The 17,113-nt window shown below is 35.5% G+C and overlaps 1 protein-coding gene across 1 annotated transcript in view; it reads left to right on the plus strand.

Annotated features, from left to right (window-relative positions):
* Nucleotides 1-16,662, plus strand: part of ANKRD62 (ankyrin repeat domain 62) — a 35,581-nt gene extending 18,919 nt beyond the window's left edge. Inside the window, 7 exon segments of the mRNA XM_030810783.1 lie at nucleotides 3,290-3,323; nucleotides 3,595-3,736; nucleotides 10,507-10,720; nucleotides 12,312-12,492; nucleotides 13,647-13,698; nucleotides 13,701-14,569; nucleotides 15,597-16,662. Coding sequence (XP_030666643.1) covers nucleotides 3,290-3,323; nucleotides 3,595-3,736; nucleotides 10,507-10,720; nucleotides 12,312-12,492; nucleotides 13,647-13,698; nucleotides 13,701-14,569; nucleotides 15,597-15,788 — 1,684 coding nt within the window. The 3' untranslated portion in view covers nucleotides 15,789-16,662.
* Nucleotides 16,663-17,113: the final 451 nt, after the last annotated feature.

A 17,113-nucleotide genomic window follows, 5' to 3' on the forward strand; every position in this document is an offset into this window, starting at 1 on the left:
AAACAACAACATAAAAACCTAGGAATATAGCTAAGTAGAGAGGGGAAAGATCTCTACAAGGAGAACTACAAAACACTGCTCAAAGATAGAGTTTGAGACCAGCCTGGCCAACATGGTGAAACCCCATCTCTACTAAAAATACAAAAATTAGCCGGGTGTGGTGGCAGGCACCTGTAATCTCAGTTACTCGGGAGGCTGAGGCAAGAGAGTTGCTGGAACCCAGGAGGCAGAGGTTGCAGTGAGCAGAGATCATACCATTGCACTTCAGCTCAGGCCGACAACAGCAAGACTCCATCTCAAAAAAACAAACAAACAAAAAAGTCATACTGCCCAAAGCATTTCGTAGACTCAATGCTGTTCCTATTAAACTACCATTGATGTTCTTTACAGAACTACAAGAAACTATTTTAAAATTCATAGGGAACCAGAAAAGGGTGTGAATAGCCAAGGCAGTCCTCAGCAAAAAGAACAAAGCTGGAGGAATCACACTACCTGACTTCAAACTATACTACAGAGTTACAGAAACCAAACAACATGGCACTGGTTCAAAAACAGACACATGGACCAGTTGAACAGAATAGAGAACCCAGAAATATGACCACACACCTGCAACTCTCTGATCTTCAACAAACCTGACAAAAAGCAACAAGGACAGGACCGTATTTAATAAATGGTGCCAGGATACCTGGCTAGCCATATGCAGAGGATTGAAATTTCACCCTTTCCTTACACCATGAACAAAAATCACCTCAAGATGGATTAAAGATTTAACTGTAAAACCAAAAACTATAAAAACCCAGGAAGACAATCTGGGCAATACCATTCTGGACATAGGCACCAGCAAAGATTTCATCATGAAGATGCCAAAGCAATTGCAACAAAAGCAAAAATTGACAAATGGAATCTAATTAAACTAAGGAGCTTCTGCACAGCAAAAGAAACTGTCATCAGACTGAACAGACGACCTCCACAAGGGAAGACGTTTTTGCAAACTATGCATCTGGCAAAGGTCTGATATCTAACATCTGTAAGAAACTTAAATACAAGAGAAAAGCCCATAAAAAGTGGGCAAAGGACATGAATAGATACTTTTCTTTTTTTCTTTTTCTTTTAGTCTGGCTCTGTGTCCCAGGCTGGAGTGCAGTGCCGTGATCTCGGCTCACTGCTACCTCCCCATCCCAGGTTCATGTGATTTTCATGCCTCAGCCTGCTGAGTAACTGGGACTACAGGCATGGCCTACCACACCCTGCTAATTTTTGTATTTTTAGCAGAGATGGGTTTTTGCCATGTTGGTCAGGCTGGTCTCGAACTCCTGACCTCAGGTAATCTGCCCACCTTGGCCTCCCAAAGTGCTGGGATTACAGATGTCAGCTGCTGCCCCAGGCCAAGAACAGATACTTTTCAAAAGAAGACATACACAGGATCAACAAACATGGAAAAAAAGCTCAACTTCACTGATCGTTAGAGAAATGCAAATCATAACCGCTATTAACATGCCATCCAATACCAGTAAGCATGGCTATTATTAAAAAGTCCAGGCCGGGCATGGTGGCTCACACCTGTAAAACCACCACTTTGGGAGGCCGAGGCAGATGAATCACGAGGTCAGGAGTTTGAGACCAGCCTGACCAATATTGTGAAACATCATCTCTACTAAAAATACAAAAATTAACCTGGCGTGGTGGCACTCACCTATAATCCCTGCTACACAGGAGGCTAAGGCAGGAGAATTGCCTGCACCTGGGAGGCGGAGGTTGCAGTGAGCCAAGATCACGCCACTGCACTCCAGCCTGGGTGACAGACTGAGACTCCGTCTCAAAAAAGAAAAGTACAAAAATAACAGATGCTGGTGAGGTTGTACAGAAAAAGGAATGTGTATACGCTGTTGCTGGGAGTGTATATTATTAGTTCAGCCATTGTGGAAAACAGTGTGGCATTTCCTCAAAGACAGAAGTACCATTCAACCTAGCAATCTTATTACTGGGTATATACCCAAAGGAATATAAATTGTTATAAAGACTCATGCATGTGTTCATTGCAGTACTATTCACAATAGCAAAGACCTGGAATCAAAGTAAATGCCTATCACTCATAGACTGGATATAGAAAATGTGGTACATACATACCAGGAAATATTAGGTAGCCATAAAAAATGAGATCATGTCATTTGCTGGAACATGGATGGATCTGGTGGCCATTATCCTTAGCAATTTAACACAGTAAAAGAAAACCAAATACCACATGTTCTCTCTCAAAAATGAGAGCCAAATGGTGAGAACACATAGACACATTGATAGGAGCAAAACACACTGGCACCTTTTGGAAGGTGGAGAGTGGAGGATGAGTGGAGGGAAAGGATCAGGAAGAATAACTAATGAGTACTAGGCTTAATACGTGTGTGATGAAATAATCTGCAACAAACCGCTGTGACACAAGTTTACATACATAACAAACCCGCAGTTGTACCACTGAACTTAAAAAAAATGTCAAGGTTAAAATCTTATTTTTAAAATATTGCAAGATTCAGAAATTATTACTTATATTCAGAAATGGAAAGATAATATGAATTCATCTGCTATCATATTACTTGAAAATAAATATTACTTTCATAGCATATTGTGAAACACATGTTTTGGAGCCAGAGTTCTTGGGTTTGAATGCTTAGTCTGCTATTGAACAGTTTTATGTGTTTGGGCAAGTTATGTGGCCTTTCTGTGCCTAGTTTCTTTCTTTATAAAATATCTAGTATGTTACCTACTTTACAGAATTGCTGGGAGGATTTAAATGACTTAAATACATGTACAGTGTTTAGAATAGTGCATAGTACTTGCACAGTATGTCCCCAAAAGGCTAGCTAATGTTATCATTAAAAAAGGGATTCTGTTACCTAAGTAATATTTATCAAATAGGTTTTAGTACCAGTAAAACTGTGTTTGTATTGAAAAGGGCGATGAGAGAAAACCCCAAGATACATATTTTTCTATCAAATACTGCAAATAACATGTTTTTTTCTGTCTTTGATTATCAGAAAGCTTGATTTAAACTTAATTTTTTGATACTAGTATATTTCATTTGTCCTATAGTGCTACCGTTTCCATTTATAGTTTTTCCCCTTGTAAAAAAAATTGTATTTTGCATCACCTGTAAAAACATTACCTGTAAACATTGTAAATAAGAGAGAGAAACTACAAACACAGAGGTTTTACATAAAAAAGTTTTAGATATTCTTTGTATTTTACATATTTACTATTTGCCTGATCGGAATTTTTTGTTTTTTTTTTTATTTAGGCTTGCAAGGAAAACCTTTAATGAAAAGAGCAAGGTATTATAAAAGTAAATTGTCAAGAATGTCGTTGAAAATACCTTAAAAAAGATCATGGTAAAAAACAGAAAATCTTTTGCTGTAAAGACATTGACTTTGATAAAGCAGCGGTAACCATTCATAAAAGCGCCCTTTTAACCAAAGTCAGTTATTTTAAGAAGTACCTGTGTTTTTGCTCATGTAAAAAGATGGATAATTCCCACTGATGTGTATTTAGTATATGCTATAAATATTTTGAGGGCATTTTGAAACAGTTTTATTTATTTTATAGGTTAAAAGCCAAATATATTTCAGGGATGACCTTAATGACATAAGTGAGTCATCTGAAAAAACCTCAGAGGATGATGAGTTGCCTTACTCTGATGATAAGAATTTTATGTTACTCATTGAACAACGTGGAATGGACTGTAAAGGTAGGACCAATGCATGAATATAAGGCTCTTTCCCTATCCTATAGTAATGTATGCACATATTGCTTAGCACTGTACCATAGAACACTGATGTGTTATAGGGATGTTCATCTCGGAAATATGCTTCTTGTGAACATAGAATGAGAACTACTCTATCTTGTATACTCTTAGCCAAAGAGCTGTGATCATTCCACTGTACCTTTCTCAGTGTGAATGACACTCCCAATCTATTTGTTGACTCTGCTTCTCTTCTATGCCTTTACCCAGGGTCAGGTTGTCATTATCTCGTACCTGGAATACTGTGATAACCTTATAACTCTTTTCCCTACTGCCCCACCTTCCAAAACCATGGTCTATTCTGCAATCATAATTATATACATTTTTAAAATTCACATCTGATCATGTTACCTGCTTGCTTAACACCCAACTGCCACTTGTCATTGCTATAAGGTAAAGATGACAATGCTCTAGCTTTATACTGCTTCATTTCATACCCTTGTTTCTCTCTGTCTCACAGCCAGTGCCCCAGGTGTTTGCTCCTACAATCAGTAGCTTCAGTGAGGTATAACTGATACATGTTAAAGTGCACATATGTAAAATGTATAGTTTGATAAGTTTTGACAGATACATACACGTGTGAAACTGTCACCATAATCAAGATAGTTATCCATAACCCACAAAAGTGTCCTATGCCGCTTTATGTCCCCTTTTTAGAAAAAGCTGCCAAATTGTTTTCAAAAAAAGTGTACCATTTCTATCTGATCAGCACAACAGGACAGTTGCAGTTACTGTGTTGTCACACTCAGTATTGCAGTATTTATTTGTAGCCATTCTTATGGGTGTGGTTAATATGCATGATCCTAATGACTAAACATGTTCACCTCATATACATAAACTTTGTTTCATGCACAAAATTATTAAAAGTATTTTTTTAAAATTATCATCTGTCTTTGTCAAATAGTATTTTGTGTTTAGACTTGGGTCCTATCACCAAGATATCTCATTATGTAGATGCAAATATTCCAGAATCCAAAACCTGAAACACTTCTGGTCCCAAGCATTTTTAATAAGGGGTATTCATCCTGTACCAGTGGCCAAGTGTTTTGGTTACTGTTGATGTATGATAATTGTTGAAGCTGATTTTTCTGTTCTTCGTTGTGTTTTGCCTATGCTAGATTTTGCATTTCCGCATGAACTTTAGAATCAGCTTGTCAATTTAAAAGAAATTTAGAATCACCTCGTCATTTAAAAATGTCCAACAAGTGCTGGCTTGTTGGACATTAGGTTAGAATTGTGTTGCATTTATAGATTAATTTATGGAGAATGGACATCTTAACAATAATGAATCTTCCTACTCTTTAAAAAAATGGATGTCTGCATTTATGTAAGTCATATTTAATTTTTCAGTAATATTTTGTAGTTTTTAGTGTATACATCTTTCTATAGTTTATCAGATTTATCTCTGTTTCAGTTTTTGATGTAGTTGTAAATCATATGCTTAAAAATTTAATCTGATTGTTTATCATGAGTGTATGGAAATACAGTTGATTTTTGTATGTTGGTTTTGCATACTTCAATCTTACTGAACTCACTTATTAGTCCTGTTACTAATACTACTCACTTATTAATTCTTGGTAGATTTGATCAGATTTTCTACATAGACCAAAGATTTTCAAACCTTTTCTTTCTCAAAGTACCCTCTTATTAAAGACTTGTGGCAAAAGGGGTTTCTGTTGTAGCTGATAGACTCTGCCATTGTAATATGAGAGCAGCCATAGACAACCTGTACAATTAATGAACACAGCTGTGCTCATTGACGAAGACAAGAAGCTGGCCCACAGGTTAGAGTTTACCCAAACCTATTGTGTGGTCATGGTTGTGTACAAAGACAGTTTTATTTATTTTTTCAACTGGGATGACTTTTATTTCTTTTTCTTGCCTGACTGCGCTAGCTAGAATCTTCAGAACAATGCTGCATAAAAGCAGTGAAAGCAGACATTCCTGTGTTGTTCTTCATCTTCTGGAGAACATATTCAGTTTTTCACCATGATACATGTTAGCTGTAGGTTCATCATAGATGTTCTTTATCATGCTGAAGAAGGTCCCTGGGTTCTTATTTTGCTGAGACTTTTTCATTTTTACAAAATCAGAAATGAGTGTTGAATTGTATCAAATGCCTCTATCTGTCGAGATGATTCTGTGGATCTACTGTTTTCCGTTGTTAATCTGGCAAATAACTGATGTTTGAATGTTAAGCCAACCCTGCAGTCCTGGGAAAAAAACCCATGTGTTTATGATGTATTGTCCTTTTATTATACTGTTGGATTCAATTTGCTAAATAAGTTATGATAAAGTCTTTATTGGTTTATTATAAAGACTTTATTTATTTGGCCAGTTTTATGTTCACAGCAAAATTGAGAGGAAGGTACAGAGATTTTTCAAATACCTTCTACCTGCACACATATGTAGCCTCCCTCCTTATCAGTAACCCTCCCCATAGTGGTACAGTTGCTATAATGGATGAGCCTACATTGGCACATCAGAATCACCTGCAGCCCGTAGTGTGCATTGTACACTGGTGCTATATACATCGTATGGGTTTGGTCTTAAGGTACACTGACATGTATGCGTGTCATATACATTATTTTCACCTCCCTAAAAGTCCTCAGTACTCTGTCTGTGTATCCTTTCCTGGTGTCCCTCATCCTCTGGCAGCCACTGATCTTTTTACCATATCCATAGTTTTACATTGTCCAGAAAGTCATATAGTTGGAATCATACAGAAAGTAGCCTTTTTAGGCCGGGCACGGTGGCTCACGCCTGTAATCCCAGCACTTTTGGGAGGCCGAGATGGGTGGATCACCTAAGGTCAGGAGTTCAAGACCAGCCTGGCCAACATGGCGAAACCCTGTCTCTACTAAAAATACAAAAAGTAGCCGGGTGTGGTGGCAGGCGCCTGTAATCCCAGCTACTCAGGAGGCTGAAGCAGGAGAATTGCTTGAAGCTGGGAGGCAGAGGTTGCAGTTAGCCAAGCTTGCGTCATCGCACTCCAGTCTGGGAGACAGAGTAAGGCTCTGTCTTAAAAAGAAAAAAGAAAGTAGCCTTTTTAGGTTGGCTTGTTTGACTTGGTAATATGCATGTATGGTTCCTTCATGTATTTTCATGGTTTGATTTGTCATATCTTTTTAGCATGGAGTAATATTCCATTGTTTGGCTGTTTAACCACAGTTTATTCATTCACGTATTGGAGGATGTCTTGGTTGTTTCACAAATTGGTTCAATTTTTACATTCATGCTCATGAGGGAGTTTTTTTTATTGGTAATACCATTGTCTGGTTTTGGTTCAGGGTAATGCTAACATTAAAGAGTGAGTTGGGATGTACTCTTTTTTGTTTCTTTTTGGAGAGTCAGTGTTGAATTGTTTATTTCTTCTGAAAATGTTTAGTGGAGTTCACTGCCATAGCTAGTTGAGTTTGAATTTCTTTTGCTAGGACAGTCCTCAGCTATGACTGAAGTTTGTTTTTTAGATTTAGGGCAATTCAGGTTATTTATTCCTTCTTGGTTGAGATTTAGTAATTTTCCCTTTTAAGGAATTTGTTAATTTTATCTATTTTCTCATGTTTACACATAAAAATTATAATGTCACCTTGGTTTTTTTTTGTATCTGTACGGTCTATAATCATGTGACATTACTCATTTCTGAAATTAGTAATTTGTGTCTTCTCTTCTTCCTGATCAGCCAGGGTAAATAGAGATTTCTCACATTTATCAATCTCCCAAAGTGTTTGGTGTTGCTGATCTTCCTTTTTTTTTTTTTTTTTTTTCTGAAACCAGTAGTATAACAAAATACCATAGACTGGGTAGCTTATAAACAGTAGAAAATGATTTCTTACAGTTCTGGAGTCTGTAGAGTCCAAGGTCAAGGTGCTGTCATATTTGCTGTGTGGTAAGGAACCTTCCTGGATCATGCATGTGTTCTTTTTCTCTGTGTCCTCACATGGCAGAAGGGGCGGAGGAGCTCTCTGGGGTGTGTTGTGTAAGAACACTAATCCCATTCATGAGGGCTTGGCTCTCATGATATGACTACCTCTAAAATCCGCCCTTGTGATTAGGTTTCAGCATATAAACTTTTGAGAACACAAACATTCAGACCACAGCAGGTGGTTTTGTTTTTTATCCCTCTGCTTGCTTTGGGTTTAATTCTCTGATTTTATTTTATTATTTATTTATTCATTTATTTATTTTCATTTTCTTAAGATAGAAGTCAGGGTTATTGATTTGAGACTCTTCTACTATTGACATTTAGTGCTAAAAATTTGTATTTAAGTGAAGTTGTTGCTGCATTCTACAAACCCTGATATGTTATTTTTTCATTTTGATTCAGTTCAAAATATTTTCTTTTTTCATCATCTCTTTGAACCAGTGTTATTTAGATGTGTATTTCTTAGTTTTCATGTATTTGAGTATTTCTTAGCATTATTTTTGTTATTGGTTTCTAATATCATTGATTTGTGGTCAGGATATGTACTTTGTATGACTTACATTCTTTTTACTTAATCTTTTTAATGAGATTTATTGTATGGCCTAAAATATTGTCTGTTTTGGTAAGTGTTCCATAGGTACTTGAAAGGCATAGTGTTGTTTAAGTCTGCTCTATTCTTGCTAATTTTCTGCCTCCTTGTTCTATCACTTCCTGAGTAAAGGGTATCGAGACCTCAGATTACTTAGAAATTGTCTATTTCTTTTTATAGTTCTATCTACTTTGGCCTCATGTATTTTGAATTTCTTATGTTATTAGGGGCATAAACATTTAGGACTATTATATCTTCTTGATTAACTGAAACTTTTATCATTATGACATGATCTTATTTATTGCTGGAAATTGTTTTGCTATGAAATCTACTTTGATATTAATTGAACCATTTCTCCTCAGTAGTCTTCTGTCAAGTGTTAGCATGTATCTTTTTCTATTCTTGCAGCCGATTTGTGTCTTTACATTTAACGTACATTTCTTATAGACAGCATGTAATTGGGTATTGCTTTCTTATCGAATCTGGCAGTCTGCATTTTAATTGAGGCTTGTAGACCAGTTTCATTTATAATGTGATATTCAATATAGTTAAGTTGGTCTGTCATTGTGCTGTTTGATTGCTGTTAGTCTCGCTGTTATTTGTTCCCCTTCTTTTTCTGCTTTCCTTTAGATTAATCAGCTATTTTCTATGATTTAATTTCATATTTCTTTTTTGGTTTATTATATATAACTCTCTGTTTGCTATCTCAGTGGTTTATTTAGGATTTATAGTATATAATTTTAACCTATCACAGTCTACCTTCAAGTAATGTTATACCACATCATAGATGGTATAAGAAAATGACAATGGTACACTTTTATTTTTTTGTCCCAGGCAGTTCCTTCCTGGATCTATGGGAATATGGATTTTGCCAAGTTTAGAATGTTTTTGGCCAATTATTTTTCAATTTTCTTTTCTGACTTTGTTCCTTTCTATTTGGGGATTTATATATTAGTAGCTTGAAGGTTTCTCGTAGCTCATCATGACAAATTTACCATTGTGATCTGTGTTTATTTTCCTCCACTGTAGTTTTACCTCTGACATTGTAATTTACATTTCTGCAAGTGTGGTTTGATTTTTAAAGAAATACCTTTCATGCCTCCAGTTATTGTCTCGAGCTTTGTTTGGGGTACAGTGATTTACTTATAAACAGAATTCTTTTTGTTCTTGCTTTTAGATTTTGAGTAATTTGCCACTCCTGAGGCAAGAGTTTTCAGATTATTTATTGTCCTGTGAAGTATGAGTGTTTTGGGCCTGGCTCTTGGGATTGGACCCTCTTCTGGGCACTTTGTGAACAGCAGGCTTGGTTTCTCCTCATCTTTTTCTATTGTGTCCCCCCACCGCTCACCACCCCTTCGTCTTAGGAAGTTTCCTAGCACACATCCATTTTTTTCATTATTCCACCAAATACTTTAGAGGGGACCTCTGCAGATCTCCAGGGTTTGTTTCCTCTGCTGCTTTCTCCTCTCCAGTGTTCTGTCCTGTGATTTCGCTCTGCTTTTGTTTTATCGGATTCTTAGCGTCACCGCCCCAGCTCAGGGAGTCTATGTCAGATTTTCTCGCTTTGTCATGGCCTGGAAGCTCTGTCAACAAAAGCAGCTCTGTCAACAAAAAGGCCTACATTTGTTTCCTGTGTTTTAGTGATGACCGTCTTTATTATCTGAAGACCACTGTGTTGAAAATCATTCTTTAATATATTTTGTCTGTTGTTTTTGGTTGTTTTGGGTAAGGAGGAAAATCAGCACCCGTTGCTCCCTCTTGGCTGGAAGCAGATTGCCGCAGAGCTCCAGCACCTGCAGCAGACTAGCCAGAGTGCTTTGCTTCCTCCTTGGCTCAACTGCTTCCTTCTCATTTTTTATTTCTCAGTGTATCCTTCTCTTCCTCAGGGAAATCTTCCCTGAGCCAAGTAAAGGTCATATTCTCTTACGTGACTAAAACAACTGTGTATTCTTATAGCTTCTATCTGAACTTGTAATTGTCACATTTTTGTCTGTGTTCTTTACTACACTTGAAGCTAAACAAGATCAGATGTGTTGTCTGTTTTATCTGAAGAGCTTTCTGAAATATTTTCCACATTGCAAGCACTTAATATGTACATGTTCATTCGGTGTATGAATGAGTGCCATGTTGAAATGCGTAGTCCTTTATATTTAAAAACCTACTCATGTATTTTATCTCTATTTTGTTTTCTCCCGGTTACAGATTTTGTTAGCCTGTTGAAAATCAAGGATGCAACAGCTGCATGTGAAAGATCAATAGAGGATAAAAAATGTTACTGTGAACGACTTAAAGTAAAATTTCAAAAAATGAAAAATAATATTAGCGTACTACAAAAGGTACTATCTGAAACAGACAAAACCAAATCACAGTTAGAGCATCAGAATCTTGAAAGGAAGAAAAAGCTCTGTAATTTGAGGTATCACATTCTAGTTTTAAAGAAATATTTGAACCATTTATACTAAGGATATGTAGGATAATTTTTGTAATAGCCGACTTACTTTTTAATAGAGAAAAAAACCTCCTAAAATTGTGGAACATGAAATTTTTGGGTTAAAAATCACAAGTTCTTAATTGTGAATACTTCTCTAATAATTGCATATTCCTTTAAATCATTATTTTAATGGCTATATAGAATTCCACCCTATGGAAATTTCATTATTTAATAAATTGAAATTGGGGGTTTTAATTTTTTGTATTAATGCTGTAAGAAACATCTTACGTATCCATAGTTTTGTACATCTCTATTTCTTTGGACAAATTTTTCAAAATAGAGCTATCTGGTCAGAGTAGAGGAGCTTTTTACAAGAGATCTTTGATTAATATTACTAAGTTGTTCTTAAGAAAGTTTACAATTTATAATTTGAGTATGAAATGTATACTTTTCTCCACCCAGAGTAATTATTTTTAAAATTAACCAGTTGTTTTTTTTTTTTTTTGTCCTTTTGAGACAGAGTCTTGCGCTGTCACCCAGGTTGGAGTGCAGCAGTGAAATCTCGGCTCACTGCAGCCTCTGCTTCCAGGTTCAAGCGATTCTTGTGCCGCAGCCTCCCAAGTAGCTGGGATTACAGGCATACGTCACCATGCCTTTCTAATTTCTGTTGTTTTTTTTTAAAAGTAGAGATGAGGTTTTGCCATTTTGGCCAGACTGGTCTGAAACTCCTGACTGCCACTTACCTGCTGGCTCTGGCCTCCCAAAGTTCTGGGATTACAGTGTGAGCAAACATGCCTGGCCCGGTTTTAATATGCAGCGAATGTAAAGTAAAATGGAAAGTGATTACTGATTAGCTTAGTGAACATCTGTCTCTGCTACAGAGTTTAAATTAATTCAAACTTCTATGCGGAAGGCAGATATTATTCTTTGTTGTTTAAATATTAGATCTTGTCTTGTTTGAGAATGGATTTTAAAATTGTTTGTAAAATACATACTAATCGACAGAATAAGTCAAAAGTGTTACCAGAAAAAGAAACGTAAAACGTATGGGGTAACATCTTAGATTCCTTAGCTTAGTCTTGGATTATTGTCATCTGGAGATACATGTTGCGAGAAGGCATCTGAAGGTGCTATCTTACAATGTAAATCATGTTTAGGGATACCTGCAGTATTTCATGAAGATGAAAATTTATTTCTAGTGAAGGTATCAACTTGTTTATAAAAAATAACTTTTTTTAAATTAGCTAACTCTAAATGATTCACCCTGACTGAGGAGTAATTATTACCTTGTGAAGAAAAGGTAATTTTTAACTTGTAACTTTACCTAATAATTTTCAACATCCTTTTCCATAATATTTACTAGAATTACTAGTAACAGAAGCTAATCAATTAGCAAGATGTTCATTCCTTACTACCTTTCAATTTATAGGTCTTCTTTGGAAGACATCGAAGTGAGAAATTAACATGAAAACTAGAAAAAAAATATTCAAGAACATGGGCACTTTATTAGGATAATAAACCAGCATGTGAGTGTTTTGTTTTTAAAGGATTTTAAGATAAGTATATTTAACTACAGATTTATCTTACAAGAAGAAGAAGAAGAAAGAATAAAGGCTGAAGAGTTGTTTGAAAAAGATACAGAAGAGTTAAAAATAACGGAAGAGCAATATGTGACACAAACTGAAGTGAAACAACTTAAACTGGCTCTCAAATCATTGGAAGTGGAATTGAAGACTGTTAGAAGTAACTCAAATCAGGTAAATTAATGTTTGGTAAAATTTTACATTTCTAATTTTATTTTATTAATATTACTTAGAATATCCCTTTGACTTTATATATGTGATTTAGTTCTAAAACAAACCACAAATTTTATTTCATCTTAAAAATAAATGATACTTATAGCTACAATTATTTATTATAAGTCTTGGCTTCAAAGTTATATTTTATTTCAGCTCAAAGACCTTTGGAAAACAATGATATCCCATAATATATATACTTAGTGATATTTTGTTGGTAAGTAATTTGTTCCTAGTGACATAGTTCAGTGTAGTTTTCCCTATTTTGCATTAATTATGGTTTCAAACATTGTGAAAAGGAAATAAAAGTTATCATAATAGTACATAATCTCAGGATTTCCTAAGAAGAGCTTTATAAATTTCATCTTCTTTGGTGTTTTGAAAGAAAAGGTTTCTATTGTATTTGCATATCTACCCCATGGAAGTAACTGTGATCTGGTGGAGGAGCACTAGAAGCAGAGTCAGAGGACCTAGGAAAAATCCAGCAGCTTGCTTCTATTTTTAACCTTTCCCTGCAGAATTGTGATAACTAAATGAATTTATTGATGTATGCATACAAAAGTGCTTAGTACAATGCCTAGATCTGTCATTTATCAATACATGTCATTGTTAAAACTGACTCTAAAAATGTAAGAAAAGTAGAATTATCTACAAAATATTCACAGGAAGAAGAAACTTAAGGAATTTGGAAAATTTCATCTGTCCAGATATCTGTAGAGCTAAGGCTGTTACCATAGGGAAAATAAAGGTTAGACGTTAGTGTGTAAACCCAGTTTCTAAATGTAATCATAGTTATTAATCATTTATGTTTTTGGGTTTGTTGAAATTCAGTAAAAGCCTTTTTTAAAAAAAATCAGATTCTTAAAGAATTTCTAGTGGTTTCTTTTTTTTTTGCTTTCATAGATTCATTGTCTTCAAATACGTTTTTGAACTTTTGAGAATTTACGCTCTAAAAGGGTTGAGGTTTTGATTCAACTTTTTCTTTCCAGTTGGATATCCAGATGGCAACTCTTTCATTGTATAAACGTACAGGTTATTACTTATTTAGTTTCAGAAGAAATCATAATATGTCATTTTATTGGGTGCTAGTTGAAAGTTTTCTTTGTTTTATTTAGAATTCTCATACTCATGAAAAAGAAAGAGACCTGTGGCAGGAAAATCACTTGATTGGGATGAAATTGCCAGACTTGGGCTGGAAATTGACACAATAAAACATCAGAACCAGGAAACTGAAAATAAATATTTCAAAAATATTGAAATTATAAAGGAAAACAATGAAGACCTTGAAAAGACTCTAAAGCTGGATGAGGAAACATTAACAAAAACAATAACCCGGTATAGTAAAGAGCTTAATGTTCTGATGGATGAGAATACAATGCTCAATTTTGAGCTAGAGAAGGAAAAACAAAGCAAGTCAAGACTGGAAACAGAAATGGAATCATACCGTTGTGGACTGGCTGCTGCCCTATGTGATCATGATCAATGTCAGTCATCAAAAAGAGACCTACAGCTTGCTTTCCAGAGCACAGTGAATGAATGGTGTCATTTACTAGAAAATAGGTATTCTCACATTCAGATTCTTTCTCAGCAACTTTCTAAAGCTGAGAGTACATCCAGTGGCCTGGAAACTGAGCTCCGTTATGAAAGAGAGGCTCTCAAAGAAAAGACGTTGGGTATAGAACACGTGCAAGGAGTCCTAAGCCGAACACAGTGTCGATTGAAGGACATTGAACACATGTACCAAAATGACCAACGAATTTGGGAAAAATACGTGAGAAAGCAGCAATCTGTAGAGGATGGACTATTTCAACTACAAAGCCAAAATCTGTTAATTCAACAGCAATGTAATGATGCTCATAAGAAAGCTGACAATTGGGAAAAAACAGTAATTAATATCCAAGCCAAATGTGAAGATACTGTAGAAGAACTTCAAGCTGAGTGTAGAAAGCTAGAAGAGAACAATAAGGGGTTGATGAAGGAATGCACTCTTTTAAAAGAAAGACAATGCCAATATGAAAAAGAGAAAGAAGAAGGAGAAGTAAGTATCAATATTCATACCTAAAGTGTTATTTTGAAATTGATTCAATTAATTAGATTACTTTGACAGTTAATTCCAGATTTCCCAGATGAACTACAGTGTATTTCCTATTTTATAATTATTCTTCCTCAATAGCTTTTAATGTATCTTAGTTGGTATAATTTTATTTTTATTCATGTCAATTTGACTTAAATCTGAAAATAATTCAGTCTCAAATTATATATTGATACAACCATTCCATTCTTTAAAGACATCTTTCTTACATTATAATATGGGGAAAATGTGGTAAATGTTAGCCAAACCATGTTTGATTTAATCTTCCCACTGGCATTTATAACTTACTTTCGATTTTTCAGTCAAAAATATGGTCATAATTTTTATTTCAAGGCTCAATGACTCTCATTTGGCTATAAGGTTGTCCAGTACAAAGATCAGCTTAGCTGTCTGTGATTTATTAGTTTCACATTGGATCCTCATTTTTAGACTAATGAGGGGTGGTAGGAACGGTGGGAGTAGGGACGAGAGACAGCAGCCGGGGTCAGGGAGGGAAGTGGAAGCCAGGTTAACTAGAGCCTCTAAGGCCATTGGAATGTTAGTTTTCTTCTGAGATGGAAATCTATTGGAAGGATTTGAGCTGGTGACTGAATATGTGAGGAACTCTGAGGTTGATTTGAGCTGCTTCTTATAAAAAAGAGGGAAAACATTGCAGTGTAAAATTCACTGCCACCAGTCCCACCCACATACCTGTTTCTTTTTGAGACCTCAGAAGGTTTTTAAACATTGCACATTCATCAGTGCACTGAATCTGTTGTATGAGTAACACAGCACCAGTTTGGCACAAAGATAACACCTTCTTTATCCTTAACTGGATTCAGTAATAAACAGGAATGTGTACACATGAGGAGGAGAAGAAGAATCAGTGTGTGGTGATATTTTTCAAAGTGTATATATTAGAGTTAAATATTATTAACAAAATTTAATAATAAGGTGATATGTAAAATGAGTAACAAAAATAACATCTTACCAGGTAGTCGTGAGACAGCTTCAAAGAGAAGTGGGTGATGCCCTGAACAAACAATTGCTGTCAGAGGCTATGCTAGAGATTTCATCACAACATCGTGTTAATTTAGAAGATGAGACACGAAATTCAAAAAAGAAATTAGGCCAGATGAGAAGTCAAGTATGTATGAAACTTAGCATGTCAACAGTTACTCTGTAGCTGGTTAAATAATATCAAGTGTTTCAGGACACTAGTTTCAGTGGAGAGCTTTCTTTTGTATTTTCATTATAATTATTTTTATTAAAATTTGGTTATAATACACCCATTTCTCAATCTCTGCCATGTTTTATAATTATAAATATTTTTCTTACACTATTTCCCTTTATGAAAGTTGAGAATTACACATCATTTCTCACAGAAGATTAGAGAATTCTTTTTTCTTTTTACAGTATATTTTTAGTGATTTTTTTCATTGCCACGTGGAGACAAGCCAGATTAATTCAGAGGATAATGTCTAATGGAATGTTTCAGAAAATTTTCTTTTTTTAATCTCTACTTTTCTGTGTGAATAAAGACTTGTGCTTACTTATTTCATGGGTTTCTGGTTAACTGGTACAGAAAGGCCATTCTGCAGAATAAATTAGTATTTTGATGAAAATCCTTACTCTGACTTTATATTGGGCTGTAGTCGTAGTCATATGACTATGGACAGTTAGCATTTGCCAGCATGTATGTGTCTACTTTCTCTTGTTTAAAACAAAAACAAAAAACTTTACAAATGGGGTTATAGAAGGTCAGCAAAGGGTAGGTTTGAGATGTTTGGGTGGGTCAAGTGGGCATTTTGACAACGTGGCTTCTCCTTTGGCATGTCAATGGACATCCCTGCATTTTAAGATGACACTTTTAAATAAATTCTCTCCTAATGATGACGTGAGCCCTGCCACTCAATAGGAGAATCTATCTATTTTAATTATTTTTCTGTTTATTTTAAAATTTTCTTGTGGTTTCCCTGGAAAGGAAAGATGATGCTTAGTTTTAAATGTTAAAAATGGGTCGAGCGCGGTGGCTCACGCCTGTAATCCAAGCACTTTGGGAGGCTGAAGCGGGTGGGTCACCTGAGGCCAGGAATTTGAGACCATCCTGGCCAACATGGTGAAACCCCATCTCTACTAAAAAAGATACAAAAATTAGCTGGGCATGGTGGTGGTGCATGCCTGTAGTCCCAGCTACTTGGGAGGCTGAGGCAGGAGAATCGCTTGAACCTGGGGGGGTGGAGGTTGCAGTGAGCCAAGATGGTGCCACTGCACTCCAGCCTGGGTGGCTGAGCAAGACTCCATCTTAAAAAAAAAGTGCAAGTTTTCTTGCTACAACAAAAATTAAATGCATACAGACAAAAAAGAAAAGAAATTATAGTTGATATAGTGGTGTTTGGAATTGAAAAATATAAATGCTTACTAGAATTTCCTGTGTTTCTCCATTTTACCAATTTTGTAAATTTGAGTATCTGATAAAATATAAATTACAAAAGAAAAATATTGTGTTTT

Source organism: Nomascus leucogenys, chromosome 4, assembly GCF_006542625.1.
Source record: "Nomascus leucogenys isolate Asia chromosome 4, Asia_NLE_v1, whole genome shotgun sequence".
Classification (NCBI taxonomy): domain Eukaryota; kingdom Metazoa; phylum Chordata; class Mammalia; order Primates; family Hylobatidae; genus Nomascus; species Nomascus leucogenys.